Raw genomic sequence first — 25920 nt, forward strand, 5'->3', positions numbered from 1 at the left:
GATTTCAAAAATAAATGAGTATCTTACCATCTTGGGTGCAGGCCCCAATAAGGTTGATGATATTTTTGTGTTTTCCAATAACCTTCATCATCTCCATCTCAGATACCAGGTCTGATAATTCCTTGTCAGTGGCGTCATCTGTGAGGAAATGCAGTCGGTCTGCGTAAATTTTATGGCAGTAGCAATCATGCAAGAAAAAACAGGCCTTAAAGGTTCCAAGGGCTTATAACTTAACATGTGTAAAGACTGGATGCAAGATGGCTATCACATGCATAAACATCTTCAACACCTGGATCCCAGAAGTGAGATACTTTGAGATACCTTTGAGACTATGACCTCATTTGCCCACAACATTATTCAAACTTGATACCAAGTGAGTTTCTCAATATAAAAGTGCCACCACTCTCCAAAACAAATGAAAAGCATGCACTGTGATAATTGTGTTGTCATGTTGCTTTACCTTTGGTTACTTGAAGCTAACTAAACAAGCTCTCTCTGTAATTGTTTTGCAGAAATGTTGTTGTTTTATTAAAATTTTCATCAAAAACATCAGATTTGAATACATTTTTACCTCCATCCACCTTATGTTTTCACCCCTGTCTGTCTGTTTGTCCGTCTGTGAGCAGGATATCTCAAAAGGTTGTGGACGGATTTGGACGAAATTTGGTGGACAGGTTGGTTGTGTGATAAGAATGAAATGGTTCGATTTTGGTGAAGATCCGAATCCGAGAATTTTTTAATTATTGAAGTCATTCTTCACCATTGAGATATGCGGCCAGCAACGATATACAGTACTGCATAGTATGATATTTCAAAAAGTTGTGGATGGATTATGACAAAATCACATAGTATATTTGTATAACATATCGCCACCTGGTGGGAGTGGGGTCATTGTGCATGTCCACCTGGTCATGCTGTACTGTAACATGAATACTAAAAAATGACCTAAGCCCCTGTTTTTATCACCAGTCCATTTATCTGACCCTACAGCACCTTCAGAAAGTATTCACACCCCTTAACTTTTTTCGTATTTTGTTTGTTACAGCCTGAATTGAAAATGGATTCAATTGAGTTTTTTTTTGTCACTGATCTACATGTAATCCCCCATAATGTTAAAGTGGAATATATATATACTAGCGGGGTCACCCGTGGGAATCCCACGGGCATGGATGTGTGTGACATTTCGACATATTGAGTTATATGCTGCACATTCATTTTTACAAAATGGTTACTGGCAAGTCATCAGATCCAGAAATGGTGTGAATTTAGTTATTTCACATAATATGTGACAAAAGCAAAAGCGAATTTTTAATATATATCGACACGTTGCCGTCGGTGTCATGTTGGGCGGTGTATGATACACCATGACGCGATTTTTAAAAATATATCTCTGCATTTTCCCGCGTGTGTGGAATGTTCTCAATTATTGCTGACACCGAGTCCAAAACCATCGATAAAAATGAAATCATATGGTGAGTTAGATTGGAGATAAAGGCGTGAGAGAGACTCAATGGCCTTGAAGTTGAAGTTACAGGCGTTTGAGAATTCATTTCGTTCTATAAACGGCAACTTTCATTGGATTTCCTTCCCGTTTTTTTTCAACCGAGTCGAAAACTATGTTAGCGACTGTGAAAAATGAAATGATATATCGAATTTTTAATATGTATCGACACGTTGCCGTCGGTGTCATGTTAGGCGGTGTATGATACACCATGACGCGATTTTAAAAAATATATCTGCATTTTCCCGCGTGTGTGGAATGTTCTCAATTATTGCTGACACCGACTCTAAAACCATCGATAAAAATGAAATCATATGGTGAGTTAGATTGGAGATAAAGGCGTGAGAGAGACTCAATGGCCTTGAAGTTACAGGCATTTGAGAATTCATTTCGTTCTATAAACGGCAACTTTCATCGGATTTTCTTCTCGTTTTTTTTCAACCGAGTCTAAAACTATGTTAGCGACTGTGAAAAATGAAATGATATATCGAATTTAAAATAGATATCGACACATTGCCGTCGGTGTCATGTTGGGCGGTGTATGATACACCATGACGCGATTTTAAAAAATATATCTCTGCATTTTCCCGCGTGTGTGGAATGTTTGTGGAAAATTAAAGATTTCAAATAAACCTATTTAAAGTGTATGCGCACATAACTAATAAAAAAAACGAAGAAATATCTCTCGGTAATTTCCTGAAACATATTTTACTTCCGGCTAATATGTTGAATGAAATAAAAACGAAGAAATATATGTCGGCATCATTGTTGACGTTTTTGTGACGACTATCATCAAACGAAATAGTAATATATCATAACGGAAAAGCAAAAGCGAATTTTTAATATATATCGACACATTGCCGGCGGTGTCATGTTGGGCGGTGTATGATACACCATGACGCGATTTTAAAAAATATATCTCTGCATTTTCCCGCGTGTGTGGATTGTTCTCAATTATTGCTGACACCGAGTCTAAAAGTAAAACCATCGATAAAAATGAAATCATATGGTGAGTTAGATTGGAGATAAAGGCGTGAGAGAGACTCAATGGCCTTGAAGTTACAGGCCTTTGAGAATTCATTTCGTTCTATAAACGGCAACTTTCATTGGATTTTCTTCCCGTTTTTTTTCAACCGAGTCTAAAACTATGTTAGCGACTGTGAAAAATGAAATGATTTATCGAATTTGATTTGAAATAAAACTGGGGGAGAGCAAGACACCACGGGCCTACAAAACAGGACTCAAAGCTATGCGAGTTAATAAAATGGTGGATATTTGTTTATAGCCACTCCCAGAATGGGTGGAGCTATGGGTGGAGCTACTCTGCAAACCGAGTAAGCCACACCCCGGACAGACACCCAACAGATAGACAGACAGACAGACAGACAGAATCATCTACGGCTATTATAATATAAGATATTTTTTAGAAATTCTAACAAAATCATCAAAAATGAAATACAGAAATATCAAATCTACATAAATATTCAACCCCTTGAGTCAATAGTTCATCGAAGCACCTTTGGCAGCGATTATAGCTTTGAGTCATCTTGGTTATGTCTGTATCAGGTTTGCACATCTGGATTTGGGGAGTTTCTTCCATTCTCTCTTTAGGATTTGCTCAAGCTCTGTCAAGTTGGATGGGGAGCATTTGGTGAACAGCATTCTTCAAGTCTTTCCACAGATTCTCAATGGGATTCAAGTCTGGGCTTGGGACACTCAAGGACTTTCACGTTCTTGTTCTGAAGCCATTACAATGTTGCTTTGGCTGTATGTTTGGGGTCATTGTCTTGTTGGAACGTAAATCTTCGCCACAGCCTAACGTCTTTTTCCCTCTGAAGCAGGATCTCATCAAGGATTTGCCTTCATTTGGCTCCATTCATTGTTCCCTCGATCTTTACAAGTCTCCCAGTCCCTACCGCTGAAAAGCATCCCCATGGCATGATGTTTCCACCACCTTGCTTCATGGTAAGGAAGGTGTTAAGGTGTGTGATGAGCTGTGCTCGGTTTCCGCCAGACGTAGCGCTTTGCATTCAGGTCAAAGAGTTCCATTTTCATCTTATCAGACCACAGAATATTTTGCCTAATGCTCTCAGAGTCTTTCACATGCCTTTTTCTTGGCACTCTAGGCATTCTGCCATGTGCTTTTTTCTCAGGAGTGGCTTCTGTCTGACCACTCTCCCATAAAGCCAAGATTTATGAAGTCCTGCAGAGGCTATTGTCCTTCCGTCAGGTTCTCCCATCTAAACCAAGGAACTCTGTAGTTCTGTCAGTGTGGTCATTGGGTTCTTGGTCAACTCCCTGACAAAGGACCTTCTTGTCCGGTTTCTCAATTTGGTCGAACAGCCAGCCCTCGGAAGAGTCTGGGTAGTTCCATATTCTTTCTATTTCCTAATGATGGAAATCACTGTGCCCTTGGGAACTTTCAACATTCTAGAAATTGTTTTATTCCCTTCCCCAGATCTATGCCTCCTCACAAATCTATCTTGGAGTTCTATGGGCAGTTCCTTGGACTTCATTGAAGAGTTTCTGCTCTGACATGCACTGTCAACTGTGGTACCTTATATAGAAAGGTGTGTTTCTTTCTAAATCAGGTCCAATCAATTGAATTGGCCACAGGTGGACTCAAATCAAGTTGTAGAGACATCTCAAGGATGATCAAAGGAAATTGGATGCACCTGAGCTCAATTTGGTGTGTCATAGCAAAGGGGTTGAATACTTATCTACACGAGACATTTCAGCTTTTCATTTTTAATTATTTTGTAAAAAATTCTCAATAAAATTTCCACTTTGACATTATGGGGAATTATGCTTAGAGCTGATCAGTGACAAAAGAAAAATCTCAATTTAATCCATTTTAAATTCAGGCTGTGAAAATAAAATGTGAAAATGTCAAGGGGTGTGAATACTTTCTGAAGGCACTGTATTTGTCGGTTTTGTATGTAATTCCTGAAAATACCACAATAATGTTCCTAACTTTTTTTGCATGATCCATTGTAATGTGATACGAATATGCATGATCAAGCGGTGTCTACATCTGGCATCAGTATGGTCAGACACATTGTGACACTTCTGTGTTCCAGCACTAGTCTAAATGTTTATGACCGCAATTTGCTAGAAAGAGCAATTGCAGCTGGGACTCTAATGACAATAAAACAACTCTCTTTGACATAAAGTCCACAAACTCTTTCTACTGCCACTCATAGGAGCCAAACTTGCAGTGATTTTAATAAAAGCATGTGATCTTCATTTATCCAAGCCCTAGTTATTGGGAGAAACCAGGTTATACGTATTTTTTGTGAGTGCCGCATACATCCCCCATGCATGAGGGCCAACTGACCTTTAAGCATCTTGACAGCGACTGTAACTGTACGGTTGGGCCGATCTTTTTCGATGCCAACTGCTTCACCTTTCACCACCTGCCCAAAGCAGCCTTCACCCAGAGGTTTTCCCAAAAGTAGTCTGTGGAATCACAATCATTCCCTGAATTATCATGGACGTGTGAATAAAACTCTGAAGTTTCTTTCTTTTCAAGTCTTTTCAAGATTTTAGTGCACACGTTGAACAGTCTGAGCAGGATTTTCTTTTCAGCAGCCATTTCTTCCACATTGCATTTGTCTTGAGTGTATCAAACAACATGTTTAGAAAGTCCATCAAGTTTCAGTCTGTGCCTGAGGATAGATACCACCATAGAAAATCTCGTCGAGCCAAATCACCATTCTTTGTGCAATCGATTCGACTTTTTGGAACGACAATTTTTTGCTTTACAACCTAGAACTTGATAAGAGTTTGCAAAGAAGTAATTTGAATCTGAGTGAACTCTCACCGATCCCGAGGGAATTCCCAAAGTGGGTCTTCTGGAAGGTCATACTCAGACACACCAGGCAAAGTTGGTGCATCACTGGAAGATGAGCGAGCGATTCGCACAAGAGGAGTGTGAGATGCCATTGAAGAGCTTGAGTCAATGGACACCTGTAAGGACAGCAACACATCTTAGACAGGTTCTCTTATTTCCTCCAGATTATGACCACCTCATTCTGCATGTTCATTTTCACGGTGCTAACCTTTTGGTAAAAATGGAAGATATTTCAATAATACTATTAGTATAATATTCATCATCATTTCATATGCAGCCTATGGCTACTGGTTGCATCAATGCTGTGAGCACAGCTGTGTAAGCTGGTACTCACTTTGCCAACCTCAGAAGGAGGCCAGGCTGAGTCAACCCACCTGGTGTTATCTAACAGCACGACAGGGCTCAAACTCAAGACCCTAAGCTTCAAGCCAGCCACAACAAACAAACAACACCAAGCTATCAGTACAGTGATATTAATAATAAATATTTATTCATGGATAATGGATCCTGCTGTTGTTGACAGAATAAGAGACCGTTAGGTTCTTAATAAGTTATGGCACACAGCTCTGTAGCTCCACTTCATTGAGAAGAACAACTTTGGCCATGGGCACTTCAACCGACTGTCAAGACAAATGCAACAATGTCTTTAATATTTACCAAGCAAAAGCAATCAATAGGTAGGTGTCACAATACCCTTTTACCTGGCATTTAAAAAAGTCTTTAAAAAGTATAATTAAAGGCACATCCGAACTCATTGTGACGAAGGAAGGGCTAGGTTGACCGTGTTGGGTCCATTGATTGTGCCATCACAAACCTGTCGCTTTAAGGGGATTCCTTTAGAAAGCTTGCACAGGTTTGGCTCAGGCAGGCTTTTGGTAACAGTCTTCTTCCACTTGTAGAGCAGCACGATCGCCAACATAAGAGAAAGCAGCACGGCACCAGCACAATAGATGCCAATCTCTGTATACATGGGCACCATGGAGCCTGAACTGCTCACCTCCTCCACTGTTGCTGTGTACACACATGAGAGAAGACTATTTTGGTCAATGGAGGGTGGGTGACGTGACAAGTCATAGATATGGCTGTCATAAAGATGGAGGTGGGGGGGGGAGGGGGTGTAAATGGAAATTAGAGGTGGTAAGCTTGGGAGGGGGAAGTTGGGATCAAGATGGGAGAGTTTGTGCAGACTATTTCAAACAATGTCAAGAGCAATGCAAGGTAATGACAGACCAGACATGATGAAATCCGAAGAGTGCAACTTCATTATAAGAGTGGTACATTTGTAACACTGGCATGCATATCATGACTTCCTCAGATATTTTGTGAGAATATCCCATCATAAAAGGTCAGAGCAGTGTGTATGTAGCTATTTGACCATGATACTGTACCAAAGTGATATATGTAAGCCTTCCTATTGAGAGGATCTTTATGTATTGACTTTTTAAAAAACTACTCATAGGTTTTTGTATCACAGAAGAGTACAAAACATCTATAACAAAAGGTCATTCAATGAAACAGTGCTGAAATGACTGGGCCACGTGCCTTACGGACTCTCTATAGACTATCTATAGCCAGCCCTGTGGGAGAGGCATCTTTGTATATTGGTTTGTAGGGGTTGAGGAAGTGAAGTGACAGATGGAGATGTTTTAAATCCTGCACGTACATATTTTTAAACAACTAGGCCGCAATTTATCATGGAGTGTATTTTCTTGGTGTAGTCTGGTCTGCTGACCCACACAAGCGCATGCTTGGGAACAGACTAAGAGAAGCACTTTTTCACTGGAAATGTCTGCAAACTGACAGCTTCAAAAACTGTGAGCTGATACAATCTGCTGCTTTAAACAAGTAAAAATACCACCTCCTCAAGCTGTAGTCAGCTGTTACAAGGCAATGAAAGAAATCTATGCTCAGCTTTTCTGTTTTAAAAAAAAGGACCTGAAACAACAATGCATTCCATCGTTGTTTGATAGTAATACTTTTACAACAAATTGCACAATGCACAGGGTCGGTGCATTGTGCAGCAGATTTGGGAATGAGAGACAAAAAACTTTTGAGTAGCATGAGAGAAATAAGACAACATTCATGAAAACATTTTGCAAAGATACGTGTCATTTGTCCATGCCGATGTAGTACCTTGCTACCGTTTTGCATCACTGCTGATGTAGCTATTCTGCTGAGGCGGTGCTCCCAATATATTTTGGCAGGCATTTAGAATTTTACCACGGTACTGACAAACATTGACCTACTCTTTTTTTAAGATGCTGTGTGAACTTTAACATCTACAAGTGATTGTTAGGAGACAAGACAGCAAATTTAATGTCCTCTCTGAAGGACATGATACTTACTGGGGGGCACTCCCACCTTCCAGAGGGCTAAATTGCCCCCCTCAGCCTACGTACAGTGTGCAATGTGCTGCAGCGCATTATTTTTGTCATTTTTGGAAGACATACACACATGCATATATATGTATATATATATATATATATATATATATATATATATATATATATATATATACACACACACACAGTATCATATATATATATATATATATATATATATATATATATATATATATATATATATATATACACACACACAGTATCATATATATATATATATATATATATATATATATATATATATATATATATATACAGTCACGTGAAAAAGTAAATACACCCCATGTAAAGATTTGACTTTTTCAACATATTTCAACATACAGCTATTTGATCTTCATTTCAACAATATTGATAGATAAAGGTGATATAATATAACAAATATCAGGAAACATTTACATTTTGTAGTCCGTTGTATAATTTAAATAAACATAAATGCAAATTTCGCATGTGGAAAAAGTAAGTACACCCTTGGCTCGAATAGGTGGTATTGCCCCCTTTGGCAGAAACAACCTCAAGTAGGCGTTTCTTATAACTGTCTACCAGTCTCTCACATCGACTGGGAGAAATTTTTGCCCACTCCTCCATGCAGAATTCTTTCAGCTGTGCGATGTTTGAGGGGTTTCTTGCATGCACAGCTCGTTTCAAATCTCCCCACAACATCTCGATGGGATTCAGATCCGGGCTTTGACTTGGCCATTCCAGAACCCTCCATTTCTTTCTTTTCAGCCATTCCTTGGTGGATTTACTGGTATGTTTAGGGTCATTGTCATGTTCCAAGGTCCACCTTCGGTTGAGCTTGAACTTTCCGGCAGATGGCCTCACATTATCCTCAAGCACCCTCTGGTACAATGAAGAATTCAGAGTGGATTATATGATGGGGAGCTGCCCAGGCCCTGATGCAGCAAAGCTGCCCCAAACCATAATATTTCCACCACCATGCGTTACAGTTGGTATCAGGTTCTTGTGGTCAAATGCTGTCTTTGATTTTCGCCAAACATGTCTTCTGGTACTGTGGCCAAATAGCTCTACCTTTGACTCATCTGTCCAGAGCACATTGTTCCAGAAGTGCTGGTCTTTGCCAAGGTGTTCATTGGCAAACTTTAGTCTTGCCCTGATGTTCTTTCTGGACAGCAAAGGTTTCCTCCTGGCACAACTCCCATGCAGATCAAATTTGTGCAGCCTCTTTCTAATGGTAGACTCGTGCACTTTGACATGAACAGTGGCAAGAGCTACCTGTAGGTCCCATGATGACATTCTGGGGTTCTTAGAGACTTCTTTCAGCATCTTGCGGTCTGTTCTCGGGCTGAACTTGCTGGGGCCGCCTGGCCTGAACAAGTTGGCAGTTGTTTGGAATCTCCTCCACTTGTAGATGATCTTCCGGACAGTCGAATGATTGATTTCAAATTGTTTGGAGATCTTTTTAAATCCCTTCCCAGACTCGTAGGCATCTATAACCTTCTTTCTGAAGGCCTCAGAGAGCTCTTTTGATCTAGGCATGGTGACGCCACACACTTCAACAACAAAGACCAAACCAAACTAAATGTCTGAGGTTTAAATAAGACAGGTTCCTCCAAGATCCTCTCTAACGATGTTCTAATCATTTGCACCTGAGCTGGTGCACCTGATTCTAATTTTAGGTATTTGAAGTAGTGATAAATGTAGGGGTGTACTTACTTTTTCCACATGCGAAATTTGCATTTATGCTTATTTAAATTATACAATGGACTACAAAATGTAAATGTTTCATGATATTTGTTATATTATATCACCTTTATCTATCAATATTGTTGAAATGAAGATCAAATAGCTGTATGTTGAAATATGTTGAAAAAGTCAAAACTTTACATGGGGTGTACTTACTTTTTCACGTGACTGTATATATATATGTATATATATATATATATATATATATATACACCGCATCATATATATATATATATATATATATATATATATATATATATATATATATATATATATATATATATATATATATATATATATATATAAACGAAATTTACAGGTCAATGAGAGTATTAACACAAAAAGAATATGAGCTTCTGATTGTACCTGGCAGCACGGTGAGCCACGCAGTGTGGTAGGAATAACCGATGGAGTTTCCTGCGAGGCAAGTGTATTCACCTACATCGTCGAGCGTAACATTCCACAGGTAGAGGAATTCGATTTCTTTGTCTGTTGTGTTCATACCTACAGTCTGCATGAGAGAAATAAGTTAAATGGCAAAATGCATGCAAAACAATATAAAATAAAAATGTACAATTATATACATTTTGTATTACTTTGTTTTCATAACAATGGTTATGAATGTATATGCATTTTAAATTTATAAATATATACTGTAGACTCAAATTACCATGGGCTATAGAAACAAATTTTGATAATTGCAAAAAAAGGAAAAAGTTGGAGTTATAATTTCCTTCTTTATTTAATTCCCTATGATTTTCTCAAAATTCGTCTCAAAGACTGTTTTAATGAGAGTCGTATATTTTTCGTATGCAGAGGATGTAAAGAGCGGAAGGCGTATAATTTCATGATTGTGGAAGGCATGCAATGTTGCAATCCTTACCTTGATTACTTGGACGTAGGGTGAGCCGTCGGGTCCATACTTGCTTCCATTCACCTCAATGTGCTTAAGCCACTGGATGTGTGGCTGTGCGTCACTGTACACTTTACAGTGGAACTCTACATCAGAGCCAACAACGACTGTCTGATTGGCAGGCAACCCCGCATGCAGGATGGGACGGTGAGGAGAACGTTCTGGTGGCAGACGAAGAGTCAGCAAAATCACACATGTGAAAGCAGATTGATGGATAGGTAGGTGTGAGACACAATGAAGGTAATAAGCAGCTGAAGACATTTGTACACAGCCGATCATTTTCAAATCTCTGATAGAATTGGCAAAATCGTTAATTATTGTCTTTTCATTTTTGTATTTTGCTTCATTTTGATTCACTTCCTGTTAAAATGCATTCAAACAATTTCAAAGATTTTCTCTTTTAATACTCTCTGATACAGAACCTAGCTTGTCATCTTTATTGTATCTCTCCCATGAACTTTGAAGAAAATAGTGAGGGGAAGAGGAGGAGGAGGAAGAAGAGGAGGGCAGGAGAAGGAGAGGATGGGTAAGGAGGAGGAGGACGAAGAAGAGGAAGACAGGAGAAGGAGAGGGTGGGTAAGGAGGAGGAGGAGGAAGAAGAGGAGGGCAGGAGGAAGAGAGCATGGGTAAGGAGGAGGAGAGGAAGGAGCATGAATTGGAGGAAGTGGGGGAAAGGGAGAGTAGGACAAGTTGAGGAGGAGGGTATGAAGAGGAGGGGATGAGTAGGGGGGGAGCATGAATTGGATGAGGTGGGGGAAAGGGAGAGGAGGAGAAGTTGAGGAGGGGTATGAAGAGGAGGGGACGAGTAGGGGGGAGCATGAATTGGATGAGGTGGTGGAAAGGGAGAGGAGGACAAGTTGAGAAGGAGGGGTATGAAGAGGAGGGCATGAGTAGGGGGGTGGGGGGGAGCATGAATTGGAGGAGGTGGGGGAAAGGGAGAGGAGGGCAAGTTGAGGTGGAGGGGTATGAAGAGGAGGGGATGAGTTGGGGGGGGGGGCAGAGCATGAATTGGATGAGGTGGGGGAAAGGGAGAGGAGGACAAGTTGAGGAGGAGAGGTATGAAGAGGAGGGGATGAGTAGGGGGGTGGGGGGGAGCATGAATTGGAGGAGGTGGGGGAAAGGGAGAGGAGGGCAAGTTGAGGAGGAGAGGTATGAAGAGGAGGGGATGAGTAGGGGGGGGGGGGGAGCATGAATTGGATGAGGTGGTGGAAAGGGAGAGGAGGCCAAGTTGAGGAGGGGGATGAAGAGGAGAGGATGAGTAGGGCGAAGAGTAGGAGACAGTAAACTTACCGACAACATCCAGCTGGTACGTGTGGTTGATAGAACCGTACATATTAACTACCAGGCAAGTGTAGTTTCCTCGGTCTGAAGGCACAACACTTTCCATAATGAGACTCCAGTGTTGAGGGCGGAGCTGCAATGAGGTGATGATCAGGTAAGTTGCAGAAGAGATGCAGTGTAGTTCCATTTTTAAATCAATCACTTACTTTTCAGAGACAAGTCTCTCCGTTACATCTACGTGCATTCATCAGTCTGTGACTGTAATCCTATTTATGCTTTCATTGCTTTTCCCTTTAAAACGTTTTGACATGTGACAAGTTTGCATGTTTATGATTCCATAAAAAATAACACTTTTTATTGGACCACATTTGTTTGTGAAAGAAAATGTCTTTTCTCGAGCATCTCATCCTTCGGCCCAAACAAGACACATGAGGGATGATCCATGATATACTGTATCGATGCGGAAAATTGCTTCACCCTATAACTGCCACCTCATAGTCCTCGGTTCAGTTTATTGGTGAGATTCTGACGTCAACATTTTAAATGCGACCCCTTGACTTGGAAGACCTTATCTGTATTTATTCTGGGTTCAGATTCAAAGTTTACTCAGCAAAAGCCACATCTGGCAGCCAGACCCAGTATCTCTTCCGCTCTTTGCCTTATCATGGCCTCTCCTTGGCAGGCTTCTCCCGTGTCTGGCCTCTCTCCGGATGTACAGCCTCCTTCCCCTGCTATGCCCCCGGACAACCCCCAGTACGGCTGCTTTCCCTGAGGTTTAACTTGAAGAAAAATACGAAGCAATAATCTCCCCGAAACACTGATATTTTGACGGCACGAATAGAGTTCGATTGAATTGGTTTTTACCATCTAACTCTCCAGTGCAGCATTTCCCAACCTGGGGGAAATTTCCCCCTGGGGGGAAATTTTAGGATTCCAGGGGGGAAACTTATAGGTTTGTATGTATGTGTAGGAGTATGTGGGTGTGTGTGTGTTGCTATATTTTTATGTTATTTATTATGTTATTCATGTTATTAAGCGAATAAATGTTGTGTTTTGGCTACCTTTTTCCTTGTTCAATATATATACTGTATATATATATATATGGGGGGGGGGGGGGGGAAATCCGGACGGTTGAACTGGTTGAAGGGGGAGACGACAGAAAAAAAGGTTTGGAACCACTGCTCTAGTGCATGAATTTGTATGAAACAAAGATGATATATACCTTGATGCCACCCATGCGATGTTCTCCGCGAAAGGTACGCCCATTCTTGAGCCAATGAATGGTGGGGGATGGGTTGCCACCTGCTGGGCAACGAAAGCGCACCGTGTTCGCTGCTGGCACGGCATGGAGACGCTTCTCCATGCGCTCCGGATGCGTCCAGTATGGAGGGCCTTCGTGGGAGGGTCGGGAGAGGGGGGAGAGGGAATGATCTTCAGCAAATGGTTCTCAAGCAAAGGCTGTTAGATACATCTCCAAAGAATCCGTTCAAAACATTAATGTTTTTAAAATTCTGAAGCTCAAATGCACACAATCGGTGTTTGTAAATGTCATAAACTATAATCTCGATGATATTGTGGAAGTACAGACATCTTTTACAGGTAAAAGTTCTTCCATGAATCGTCATCACATTAGCAAACTAGAACGGCACTCAGTAGAGAGTATACCTCCACCTGGTAGGCCATATCACCCAATAGTGAAGAATCACTTCAAAAATTCTACTAGTCGGATCTGGATCTTCACCAAAATTTAATCGATTCTTCCTTGTCAGACACACAGCCTGTCCAACAAGTTTCGTCCAAAATCCATCCATAACTTTTTGAGATATCCTGCTATGTATCGTTTTTGTCCCCCGTCGCACAGCGTAGCGAAAGGGGGACTATGGCTTTCCCCTCCGTCCGTGTGTCCGTGCGTGCGTGCGTGTGTGCGTGCGGGCGTGTTTGCGTGCAGGCGCGCGTGCGTGCGTGCGGGCGTGCGTGCGTGCGTGTGTGCGTGCGTGTTTGCGTGCAGGCGGGTGTGTGTGCGTGCGTGCGGGCGGGTGTGTGTGCGTGCGTGCGGGCGTGCGTGTTTGCGTGCGGGCGTGCGTGCGTGCGTGCATAAGCGAAGGACCGCATTCGAATTTGGTGTGTGGGTGCAACCCACGTCAAAATCCAAGATGGCCGCCGCCATGTATGTCTGATGCCATGTATGTCTGAACCTTGTGAGATGAATATCTTGAAAAATAAGCGAAGTACCAACTTCTAATTTGGTGTGTGGGTGTATCTCTGCATAAGGAAGAACGCTATTGAAAATTGGATTGCCACGTCAAAATCCAAGATGGCCGCCTCCATGTATGTCTGAACCTTGTGAGCGAAATATCATATCATAGCATGTTTTCTGCGTCTTCCACTTTGTCAACTCACATCACTTCCCCGACGGGGGACCTAGGCGTAACGCTTGTTGTCCCTATCTCCCAATGGTGAAGAATCACTTAAAAATTAAATAATCCTCATATTCGAATCCATATTCAGATCTTCACCAAAATCTGAATCGATTCTTCCTTGTCAGACACCCAACCGGTCCACCAGGTTTCGTCCAAATCCATCCATAACTTTTTGAGATATCCTGCTATGTATCGTTTTTGGCCCTATCTCCCAATGGTGAAGAATCACTTAAAAATTAAATAATTCTCATATTCGAATCCATATTCAGATCTTCACCAAAATCGAAACGATTCTTCCTCGTCAGACACCCAACCGGTCCACCAAGTTTCGTCCAAATCCATCCAAAACTTTTTAAGATATCCTGCTATGTATCGTTTTTGGCCCTATCTCCCAATGGTGAAGAATCACTTAAAAATTAAATAATTCTGATATTCGAATCCATATTCAGATCTTCACCAAAATCGAAAGGATTCTTCCTCGTCAGACACCCAACCGGTCCACCAAGTTTCGTCCAAATCCATCCAAAACTTTTTGAGATATCCTGCTATGTATCGTTTTTGGCCCTATCTCCCAATGGTGAAGAATCACTTAAAAATTAAATAATTCTCATATTCGAATCCATATTCAGATCTTCACCAAAATCGAAACGATTCTTCCTCGTCAGACACCCAACCGGTCCACCAAGTTTCGTCCAAATCCATCCATAACTTTTTGAGATATCCTGCTATGTATCGTTTTTGGCCCTATCTCCCAATGGTGAAGAATCACTTAAAAATTAAATAATTCTCATATTCGAATCCATATTCAGATCTTCACCAAAATCGAATCCATTCTTCCTCGTCAGACACCCAACCGGTCCACCAAGTTTCGTCCAAATCCATCCATAACCTTTTGAGATATCCTGCTATGTATCGTTTTTGACTCTATCTCACAATGGTGAAGAATCACTTAAAAATTAAATAATTCTCATATTCGAATCCATATTCAGATCTTCACCAAAATCGAATCCATTCTTCCTCGTCAGACACCCAACCGGTCCACCAAGTTTCGTCCAAATCCATCCATAACCTTTTGAGATATCCTGCTGTGTATCGTTTTTGACTCTATCTCACAATGGTGAAGAATCACTTAAAAATTAAATACTTCTCATATTCGAATCCATATTCAGATCTTCACCAAAATCTGAATCGATTCTTCCTCGTCAGACACCCAACCGGTCCAACAAGTTTCGTCCAAATCCATCCATAACTCTTTGAGATATCCTGGTATGTATCGTTTTTGACTCTATTTCACAATGGTGAAGAATCACTTAAAAATTCTAGTAGCCGGATCCGAATCCGGATCTTCACCAAAATCCGTCCATAACTTTTTGAGATATTTTGTTTAGAAATGGACAGACAGACAGAGAAACGGATAGACAGACAGACAAACGGACAGACAGCCAGGGGTGAAAACATAACCTCCATCCCCCTTTGGTGGCGGAGGTAACAAATATGGTTGTGATTGTGATTTTGTCCTTGTTGTTGTGATTTTCAGAATTTCCTTTCAGTTTCACTGGCTCATTAATATTTTGAACTCGTGAATCATTCTCCTTCCATGTGTACGACTCATTTTCCTGTTTATCTTAGTCATGAGCCAAGAGCGTCTTTTTTTTCAATGACGGCGCACTCATTCATCCCCGTGTTAATCTCATTCAGTGTTTCATAAAGCGAGCTTGACACAGAACATCACACGCACCCTACCTAAACAATTTATACAGGAAGGCCAATGTGATGATTACACATTCACATCTATGAATGATTAAAGTCTGAACAATATTCTTTGGATTATGATGTGTCGTGAACAATATACGAGCACAAAGCAGAAACAGGATGCTTCGATTGAAGGAAGGATTTGTCAGGGAAGGCACTGTGCTTGTACCGAAGAGGCCTCAGCAATGATCAGCATTCAGGTCAGTAAAGGTTGAAGTACTCTGGACTGCAATGAACCACATTCCTGGCAAATCGAGGGCATTAAGTTGTATTTATTTGTTGACAATTTATACTGATATGTATCAGGATTGATGCTTTGGAATACTGCACAAGGCAAGTTGAGGAAGTGCTACAGATCTGTAATTTCATCGAATATTTACAATCTAGTTATGAAGCACAAGGTTAAATTGGTATTGGGAATCTTAGCACCGTCAACCATGGGCAACTTAATTGCTTTTACCCACAAGGGAGTTCATGGAACACCTTACCCTGTGCGGTCTGGGGAAAAAACGACATTGGCGGGGGTTGAAAGCGGCAAATTTGATTGGTCGAGATGATGGAAAATTCCGTAATATTTTGTCCAAGCACTGAAGATGTCGAGTCTCCTCGGGAAATGATGTCGTGTTTGCCATCCTATTGCTTTTATATGGCTGGTACACACAGGTAAGTGTGTGGTATAGACGTGGGGTCGCCACTCCTCTCCGTCTCTCTGATGGCCGTTGTGGAATTCACCTTCTTCCACCCGTGCTGTTGGAGTCGACTGGACTCTCATCCACCATATGTGCAGAGGGTCTGCAGCAGAGCCGTCTGCCATTTTAAACCGCATGGCTGCGGACCGTTACCCTGGTAAGGGAGGCTGACAGGTACTACACCTTGCCCACAGGTGACCTGGGATTATGCAACGCAGGTGCATCCATCCCCCTGAGGTATCAGAAACACCTGCATAAGCACTGCTAAACGGATGGTTTTTTTGAAACTGTGTTCTAGAGTGTTCAAGTATATAATTCAATTGCAACAAAATAAAGATTTTGAAGGTTGTAGGAAAAAAAATTCGGGAGTGCACCGCCGTTGCTGCAGCGTCTTTTACACCACCTTATTTAACACGTTAAATTAGTTATCCGTGCCTATTGTTGATGTCCTTTATGACGTCCTTAAAAACAGTACGTTTCCTGTTTGGAATGATTTTCAATTTTGTTTGACTGCCAGACAGGGAGACGGACTCCTTTTTTTTACCTCACTCTGCGCGTGCACGCTCGGGACAAATTCAGAGCCAAGGTTCCACTAAACTACAGCTTGGTTTTCCAATTTATGTTCCGATTTGTGACCAAAGTAGCCACCTCCTCTTTGCGAAAAAACATATTGGGATGTTTCACATCCACCAACATCCAGTGCTGGCAGAAGCGTCCTTTGGCCCAACGTCCAAATCATGGACGGCATGCACATTGATGCATCGCCCCGCATGCAAAACACCAGGGCGACAGTTTATCGCTGGCTCGAAGTTTGCTAGACAGCTCAGAGGCGAGTGGGTGCACATACCCCTTGGATATCCTGGCAGCCCCTTACTAATGAGTAAAGTCACATGTAAAAGTACAGTCATTAAAAATTTTTTTAAAGTATGTATGAAGTTGAGTCAGACGTAGGAATTAATCAACATTTGACTTGATTTTCCTCTGCAATACAAACTTTATCGGGATATGTTCAATAATGAATGTTTGCCTTTTCATGATGAAATATGTTTTGGGTTAAACAATGTAAAGCAATTTTATTAACTCAGAATATAAAAACAATGTTTTTTTCATCTTCTTCAAATTATTGATATCACTAGGTCTCTTGAGGTTTGAGAAAATAGTGCGGATGAAACCTCTTCCCTGTCTCTATAGAAAACTCCCTCTGGTCTTGAATCCCAAACATAATGCAATGATAATTGATTCGGTTTAGGGTGATATTACCACCCACTCACCCCCGTGGTGTGATGACACAGAAAGGAGTGCTGTTAAAATGAACTATTAGTCACAGAAACAAAATGTGCATTAAAGAAAATATAAAAACATTGGCAGCACAGTAAGCCAGGCTCTGCATGATGGGCACAAATCAAGTCAAGCTGCGGTGTCTTGCTGCAGGCATGCCAGGGGGAATATGTGGTTTGCTTCCAGGAAATGAAAACAAATGGGCTTTCGACCCACAAGGATGCCACATGTCGCATGTGTGGTGAGAATAAAGGATGCTCTACCATGGTTATCGTTCGCATACAAGGTGTTTGTAATGAACTACTGTGAAGAGCGTTCACCGCATGCTCGAGAAGCCCACACCATCATGGTTCCTTGTTGCAGAGCTTGAAGTGCCAGTAACACGGGGAATAAATCACATCTCGCTAAGAAAAAGTTGAAATGATTAGTTAGTCGATCACAAACATCTCCTGCAACTGCAATGCAGGGATTTTATCAACTATCGGAGAAAAGCATTAAAGTGTTAATGCTTATATAGGGTGATCCTTCTCCTCCAGGTGATCCTTCTTATCCTTCTCCACTCTTGTGACAATTTCAGAACTTCCTGTCCGCAACTCCGATAGCTGATAGTGCCACAATTCCTGGCTGCAACTGCAGACAACTACGGCTTTTCTTCAGTCATCTCTCTGTCTTCTAGGTCTTGCACCCTCTGCCCTTTCTGTGCTTTGCTCCCCCCCCAACCCCTTCCCCACCTCTTAGGTAACTGCAGGGCACACACAGTCCACCATTAACCCCTTTCTGGTGACACTACCTATATCCAGGATCACTGCTCACCTCCACTCATTTGTTCCTTTTCCCCCGCCTATAGAATCAACGTATACATTCTCTTCAAACTTATTCTTCCTTCCAGGTCTTCAAGACAGCTGTTCACCACCATATCAGTTCACCCCCATCCAAAACCATCATCGCCTCCTTTTTTAGTCTTTCAGAAGACCAGAAATTACCTTTCTGGCAAAATTTGTGCCTTGATAACTCACAATGACTACGGGATATATGGATAGATTTGTCAGACACCTGTTTTGTCGAGAAAACCTGTCTCCAAGTCATGAATAAGCATACAGCTGGTCCATATTTGTAACCGTTTCCGATAAATGGAGCCTTTGGCCTCCTCATGAAAGAAAGGGGGAGTAGAGAACCAGAAGGTGAAGATGTGAAGTGGTTATTGTAAAGTTGTGGCGACTTTTTGAATTATCCAACTTACTCTATGATCAAGAAAGCTCACACAAAGACGCAATTGGGAGAGAAAGATTAAATAGTGACCACGGAAGTGAGTACATAACACAGGTTTTACTGCAAAGTTTCACAATTTTTCCATCTGGAGGTTAACACGCAGCTGTGTTCAGTTTGAGTTATCCGCTGATTGTTATCTGTGCTTACAAGTCTCTTGAGGGTTTTTAAACAACACCTTGACCAATGAGTATGACTGGTGGTATCTGTTCAGAAAAGTGGACTTCTGCCATCACTATTTGCTTAAATCTGCTCAACGCAAACACGTGCGTATCCAAGGAAACCTCATGGGGTTTCGATCCGTGACTCGTGGCTTCCTGATCTGGAGTTAATTTAAGGTGGTTAGTTACTCGTGTGGGGGCACACCAGCTGCCTGACACGGCAGGGCCACCAGGCACACCCTGTGGGTGAGGCAGGCATCCGCGTGGGAGGGTTTGTGTTACATCGATAGCATAGGCGTGAAACACAGAAACGAGGAACAGAATCACCACCTGTGCATGTCCAATACCCGTTTTCCACACAATATCCCAATTTCCCATTACAACTTAGTTCTGTTTCACTGGATTCGATGAAGCAAAATGAAGCATTTTCCAAAACTTCTCCATGAGCCTCAGTAACTGTAGAAAAAAAAGGTGTCAAAACCTTTATTTTCCTGATATAATTGCTCAGGATGCACAGAATCCAGGTTTAACTCCCATATTGTACCTGCATTAGTCCATTGTCCAATCGTGTCCTTGCAATTCATGGGAAAAGCACAGTGTAATGTGTTTGTCCTGCATGTGATTCATGTCCAAGCTCCACTACGAATCTGACATTATTGTCCTGCATGTGTTTGTGTTTGCATGTGTCTGCATATTTGCATGTCTGCATATTGCTGCATGCTGCATATTGTTGCATGCTGCATATTGCTGCATGCCTGCATATTGCTGCATGTTTGCATGTGTCTGCATATGTTCATGTGTGTGTCTGTGTTTGTGTTTGTCCAAAAATGTGTTTGTCCTGCATGTGATTCATGTCCAAGCGCCACTACGAATCTGACATCAATGTAATTAAATAAGTATATAAATAAAACGTTGTGAAAGAAAGATCAGTGGCTATTCTTAATTTATTATCTCCACCACCAACAGTGGATGGACGGAGGTTATGTTGCACCCCAGTTTGTCTGTCTGTGAGCACCATATCTCAAAAAAGTACGGATGGATTCGGACGAAACTTGGTGGAAGGTTTGGGTGTGTGATGACTGATAAGGACAAATTGATTAGATTTTGGTGAAGGTCCGGATTGGGATCAAGCCTATCAGTGGGACACAAAACGTAAACTGTTCAGTGTTCAGTCTGGCAGAGGTATGTTCCCTACCGAGTGTCGTTATCGTTTTCAAATGAAATCAATTGAAACTCCATGTGGTCCATTTCAGTTACGGAATCATCAAGCTGTTCTCATGTGACATCATCATTCCTTGATTAGTTGTTTGAGAAAGCATCGCATTCGATCATGATTCAAGTTGATCATGACTTTCTCTAATGTTCATTTTGTCCTGTTGCGTCCTGATCCATTCAGTGTATCAGTACTAGCTCTTACACGAACCTCGACTATATATTATTAGTCCCCTACCGGTGTACACCGGAGGGGACTATAGGTTTGCACGCCGTCCCTCCGTCCGTCAGTCCGTCAGTCGGTCAGTCCGTCACGCAAAGAACAGTTTTCCGGACTTTTTTTTCTAAACTCTTAATGCTAATGATTTCAAACTTGGCAAAAGGTTTCCTCATGATAAGTTACAGATCAGGTTCGAACTTCACGACGTTTCGATCATTTTTAACAAAGTTATGGCACTGTTAACTTTGGGAATTCTGATAATTCTGATGATCCTTAACTCAGTGCCATTTTAAGTTTTAATTTCCTTTACAAACCAATTTCTCTGCAATAATAGGACCGATTGAGATAAAATTTTCACCATAGGAGGGACTCGGTCTGTAGAATATTGTAATGGTGATTATGACGTCACGGGTCACGTGGTTCGGCCGCCATATTGTTTTTAAAACCCCTTTTTCTCTGCAACGGCTGAACAGATCGAGGCCAAACTTTGCAGGCAGAATCGCATACCCATGACGAACAAAAAAGTCACCGAGCATGACGTCATGCATCACATGGTTTCAGAGTTATGACGTTGTTAAACATGAACCTTTAAAACCGAGCTCCTCCCTCATTTTTGATCCAATCGAGGAGAAACTTCACAGATCTGTTCAGCACTAAAATGTAGTTTTGGAATTTGCGATAGGGCACATGGTTTGGCAGATATCGTTAATTAAACGAAAAAATAAAATAAAAATGGATATCTCTTGTTTATTCCAGAGTTCTCCTCAAGCCGCACCGCGCGCCCTCAGCCTCGTCTCGCGAACGTCAACAGCGCGACACAGCGCGCGCTTTCCGGAGGGGCGGAGCCAAGCCGAGCAACATATATATATATATACACATCGATCATTGATCGTGAACCGGAAAATATAATAAATGACTGATATTTAGCGACTCGAATTGTTCTTTATCAACAACTTTTTTTGTCGTTCCTCTGCTGACCTGTCTGCAAGGTGTATAAATCGAAGTCCCGAGTGCGAATCACAGGTGAGCCCGTCCTGAGGTAATTTGCGGTTGGGAACGATTCAGAACCTGTGGGTAAATAACCCTTGGTAATTTCCCCAACAGTTTTTCGGATGACAGACTGCCGGTAGGGGACATGTATTGCAGCGCAATACTCAGAATGCTTGTTTAAAAAGTGAATGTTTTTTTTAGGACAAGCTGGGTCACCCTGTGGATATCGGGTATTGCTTAAAGCTGTTCCAAAAATTAACCCGAGAGTGTACCACGATAATGATGGACCAAATGGCCTCATTTTCTTGTTTGATGTCAGTTTCTCCCTCTGTCTCATGTTGTCGTTTTTTAAATATGATTTTCAGATGTACAAACACACATCCATACAAAGAACTGCGTTGCGGGGATAGGATGGGGGTTGTGCCAATGACCTGACCCTGGGTATCCCCAGCACCTTTACAAAATTTGGTGGAGATTGGCCGAGACATTTTTCCTATGATTTTCAGATGTCCACATACATACATATGGAGAACTTCCTTGCCGGGGAGGAGGGGGAGGTTTGTGCTCATGACCTGAACCTGGATGCACATGTGCAGAACTTGGTGATTGGTCCAGAGAGTTCACACTGACACAGTGACATGCACACATGTGCGCGCACGTGCACACACACACCTCGCTCTTACATAAATGGATAACAAGTGGTGGAAGTAAAAGCCTTTTCAAAGGCAAACTATTTCATCAATCGGTTGTCCAAAGTAGCTTGTGCTGAAAATATAACGATTACAAAAATTAAAGTCAAATGTAAAAGAATCAACAACAACAACAACAACAGCTATATCAGATTATTTTAAAAAGGCACGAAACAATAGATGTAGTCAAGATGTGCATGGGTGGATGTTATGTGCAATTCAGAGTGCATGTGGAAAGACATGAGCTTTAGTGTAATAATCTCATTCATAATGTAAGGAAGATGTGTGGAGCGTTGCACGGACATGCTTATGGTTCGTGAAGTCCTTTTTTGTGTTTGTAAAAAGAATGAAGTCCATGAGTTAGCTACTGCAAAAAATGACAAGGTATGACATGTTAATAAGGCACATTTCATGCTTGCTGCAAAACAGAGTATAAAAAGTTGTATTCGTGATGGGAACGGATTTAAATGTGAAGAAAAATGAACCCAATGACCATACACATGCTAAGTGCTTATATGACTGAGGACACAGGAATTGGCCTCCAAGAGCCAAGCACTGGCTGCCTGAACCCAGGGCTGTTGACTTTGCTGCTCATTCCCGCCTCTTGCTACAAGTCCACGGAATGTGCAGCCTGGATTCGACGCTAATTCCCCGGAATGCGCGTGCGGGGAGCACACACAGGAAGAATAGGGATGGAGATGTGGGGATCATTGTGAGAATCTGAGAGTAAGGATGGAAGTAATTGAAGAATGAGGGTGGGGGAGGAAGGAAGAGGAAGTGAATAAAAAAGAGGAGGGTGATGGAGGAGGAAGAAGAAGAAGAAGAGGAAGAAGCAGAAGAAGAAGAGGAGAAAGTGGAAGGGATGTGGGGATCATTGTGAGAATCTGAAAGTAAGGATGGAAGTAATTGGGGAATGAGGGTGGGGGAGGAAGGAAGAGGAAGTGAATAAAAAAGAGGAGGGTGATGGAGGAGGAAGAAGAAGAAGAAGAGGGGAACGTGGAAGGGATGTGGGTAGAAAGAAAAGAAACGTGAGGTGAGCTAAGAGTTCAATAATCTAAAGCAGATCTGCGCATATGGTTGAAGATTTGGCACGGGTGACTGTGACGGCAATAAAGATGCCACAACTTTTGAACCTGCGTGGATGGTTGTGCCACTTCCAGAAGGGCCCCCAACGTGACCTTGCAATACGTAGTTTGAGCGGATGAGTTAGCAGGAAGCCTGCCAAGCCTTTCAGAAAGAATTGCATCACCAATCTCCTTCCCAGCATTGGCTTCCTATCCCAGCAGCCTTTGCCCGACTGCATTCGCACCACAGGCCCCCTCGCTGTAACGCTCCCTACCCACCATGTTCCGCATGCACGAGAAGAAAAAGAAGTCATTGCCCTCAAGTCATTCTCATTCTTATGTTCTGTTTGCACCGGTCCCTCCTGCTTATGGCTCGATCTCATCAACACTTATAGTCAGAGCAGTAGATGCAAAACTTTTGCCACATGGCGGGTCTATAAACCGCCTCCGCAAGCCTCTCCATCCCTCGACATTGTGCCGAGCATGTTAAAGGATTTGGTAAAAAATTAATTTGTCAAGTGTTTCATTGCTCCACGAGACAAGAGGATAATTTGTTGGGTATGGGGGGGGGGGGAGAGGGGGCTGCCACAGACCTGAGGCTCCAGGACTGCATGCACAGGAAAGAGAGGGGTTTGGAGGGGAGCACACCAAGCAGCACTAGTGAAAGGCACAGGCCAAGAAAACGCCTTCTTCCCTCCAACAACTGTTATTCCTACCCAAACACCCCCAGGCTATTTCCTTCCTGAATCCCATCATTATGCCAGACTAGGCTTGGATTAACCTTGTTATTACGGCATTTCACTCCAAGGGTTTTGCTTGTGGAGGCGACGCAGTCTGAAACCCCCGTTGCAAACGCCGTAAAACGGCTCCGACTCTCCACACAGGGACCTTTGTGCCAGAATAAGGCCTTCTGTCCTAGCTATCGGACCTCGACTGCATACATACGGGCCATTTATTCACAGCTTTGCAATAAAACGATGGGTCTGAGAGAGCGATTCATTGGAGCCAAGACTCTACTAAACAAAAATACACACTCACGTGCAGTGCGCGCACCTTCGCTGAATTGCACGTGGAAAGGGAGCAAAGCGATTAAGGTGTCAACGTCAGATAAATCGGACTGATTTACCTTTAAACTTTCAGTTGAAAAAAAGCTGCTGTGAATATGGTGATGTGGAGATGAAGAAGATTAAAAGACTTTTGCAATTTTCAAACTTTATTCCAACTGTAATCTCGTCCACCAAGAAAATGGGGGACTTTCTCCTGATTTAAACATGGTGGGTAACGAACACAGTCACGTTGTGACGTGCGAGGTGACAACGACATGGACTCACATTTATCAAAGGCGCATTTATTCTATGCTATAAGAGAGCTGTCTGTCTGTCTGAGTCACCATTTTATCAGAGTTGGCCAATCGGATATTCGGCAAACTTTCAGATGTTCATCAGTGTCGCGGAGTGTTTTAGGCCAAAAAAAAAAAAGCTTTAAAAAAAAGTTGGATTTTTTCGGAGCCTCCGCAAAAATTTTTTTAGAAAAGAAACAAAATTTGATTTCTTCAAAATGCCAACAGATTTAGAACAGCAACAGGGCAATGGCGGGTACCCCTGCTGTTTAGTTGCCTTATAAATGTACTTACCCAAAATTTACTTTCAAATGTCAATACTGTACTTTTATTGCCCGATATACAGTACAATATCAATGACCTGCCTGAAAGCATTAACTTTATCACACCACACAGTGTGTCCTCATTGCTGTTGTTATCCATTCACGGCGGTACAGCAGGATATTGAAAGAACTTCAGCAACAATGACAGAATCTAGGAGAAATGGATGAGGTGTGTGTGTGTGTGTATGTGTGTGTGTGTGTGTGTGTGTGTGTTTGTGTGTGTGTGTGTGTGTATGTATGTGTGTGTGTGTGCGTGTGTGTGTGCGTGTGTGTGTGTGTGTGTGTGTGTGTGTGTGTGTGTGCGTGTGGGTCTGTGTGTGTGTTTGTGTGTGTGTGTGCCTTTGTGTGTGTGTGTGTGTGTTTGTGTGTGTGTATGTTTGTGTGTGTGTGTATGTTTGTGTGTGTGTGTATGTATGTGTGTGTGTCTGTGTGTGTTCGTGTGTGTATGTGTGTGTGTGTGTGTGTATGTGTCTGTGTGTGTGTCTGTGTGTGTGTGTCTGTGTGTGTGTTTGTGTGTGTGTCTTTGTGTGTGTGTGTGTGTGTGTTTGTGTGTGTGCGTGTTGGTGTGTGTGTGTGTGTGTGTGTGGCATATTTTTTGTGGAGTTCTACTGGAGCTTGCTGATGTACCAAAATGATAATCATCGTCTTCTGAGTTGATTAGGATAATTTAGTACAAATAACCCGGAAGCATTCCCATGTTTTAAATGCACGCCATGTTAAGGTGTAGATTATAGAGCAGTTTAGCATGGAATTCTAATTACAAAAAAAGAAAAAAAAGAAAAGATAACATTGACATAAAGCATATATTAATTAATACTAATAATATTAACAACAATAATTATGGTAGTATAATTTGGCAATAA

The 25920-nt window shown here is 41.9% G+C and overlaps 1 protein-coding gene across 1 annotated transcript in view; it reads right to left on the minus strand.

The window, feature by feature from the left end:
- Positions 1-25920, minus strand: part of LOC137416634 (fibroblast growth factor receptor 3) — a 72051-nt gene that overhangs the window by 11458 nt on the left and 34673 nt on the right. The window contains exons 3-10 of the mRNA XM_068102283.2: positions 12877-13046; positions 11664-11787; positions 10344-10534; positions 9827-9971; positions 6169-6365; positions 5325-5470; positions 4839-4960; positions 28-138 (exon numbers count right to left, since the gene is read on the minus strand). Of these exons, the coding sequence (XP_067958384.1) occupies positions 28-138; positions 4839-4960; positions 5325-5470; positions 6169-6365; positions 9827-9971; positions 10344-10534; positions 11664-11787; positions 12877-13046 (1206 nt within the window). The remainder of the gene's footprint in view (positions 1-27; positions 139-4838; positions 4961-5324; positions 5471-6168; positions 6366-9826; positions 9972-10343; positions 10535-11663; positions 11788-12876; positions 13047-25920) is intronic.

This window comes from Myxine glutinosa, chromosome 3, assembly GCF_964187855.1.
Source record: "Myxine glutinosa chromosome 3, kmMyxGlut1.1, whole genome shotgun sequence".
Lineage (NCBI taxonomy): Eukaryota > Metazoa > Chordata > Myxini > Myxiniformes > Myxinidae > Myxine > Myxine glutinosa.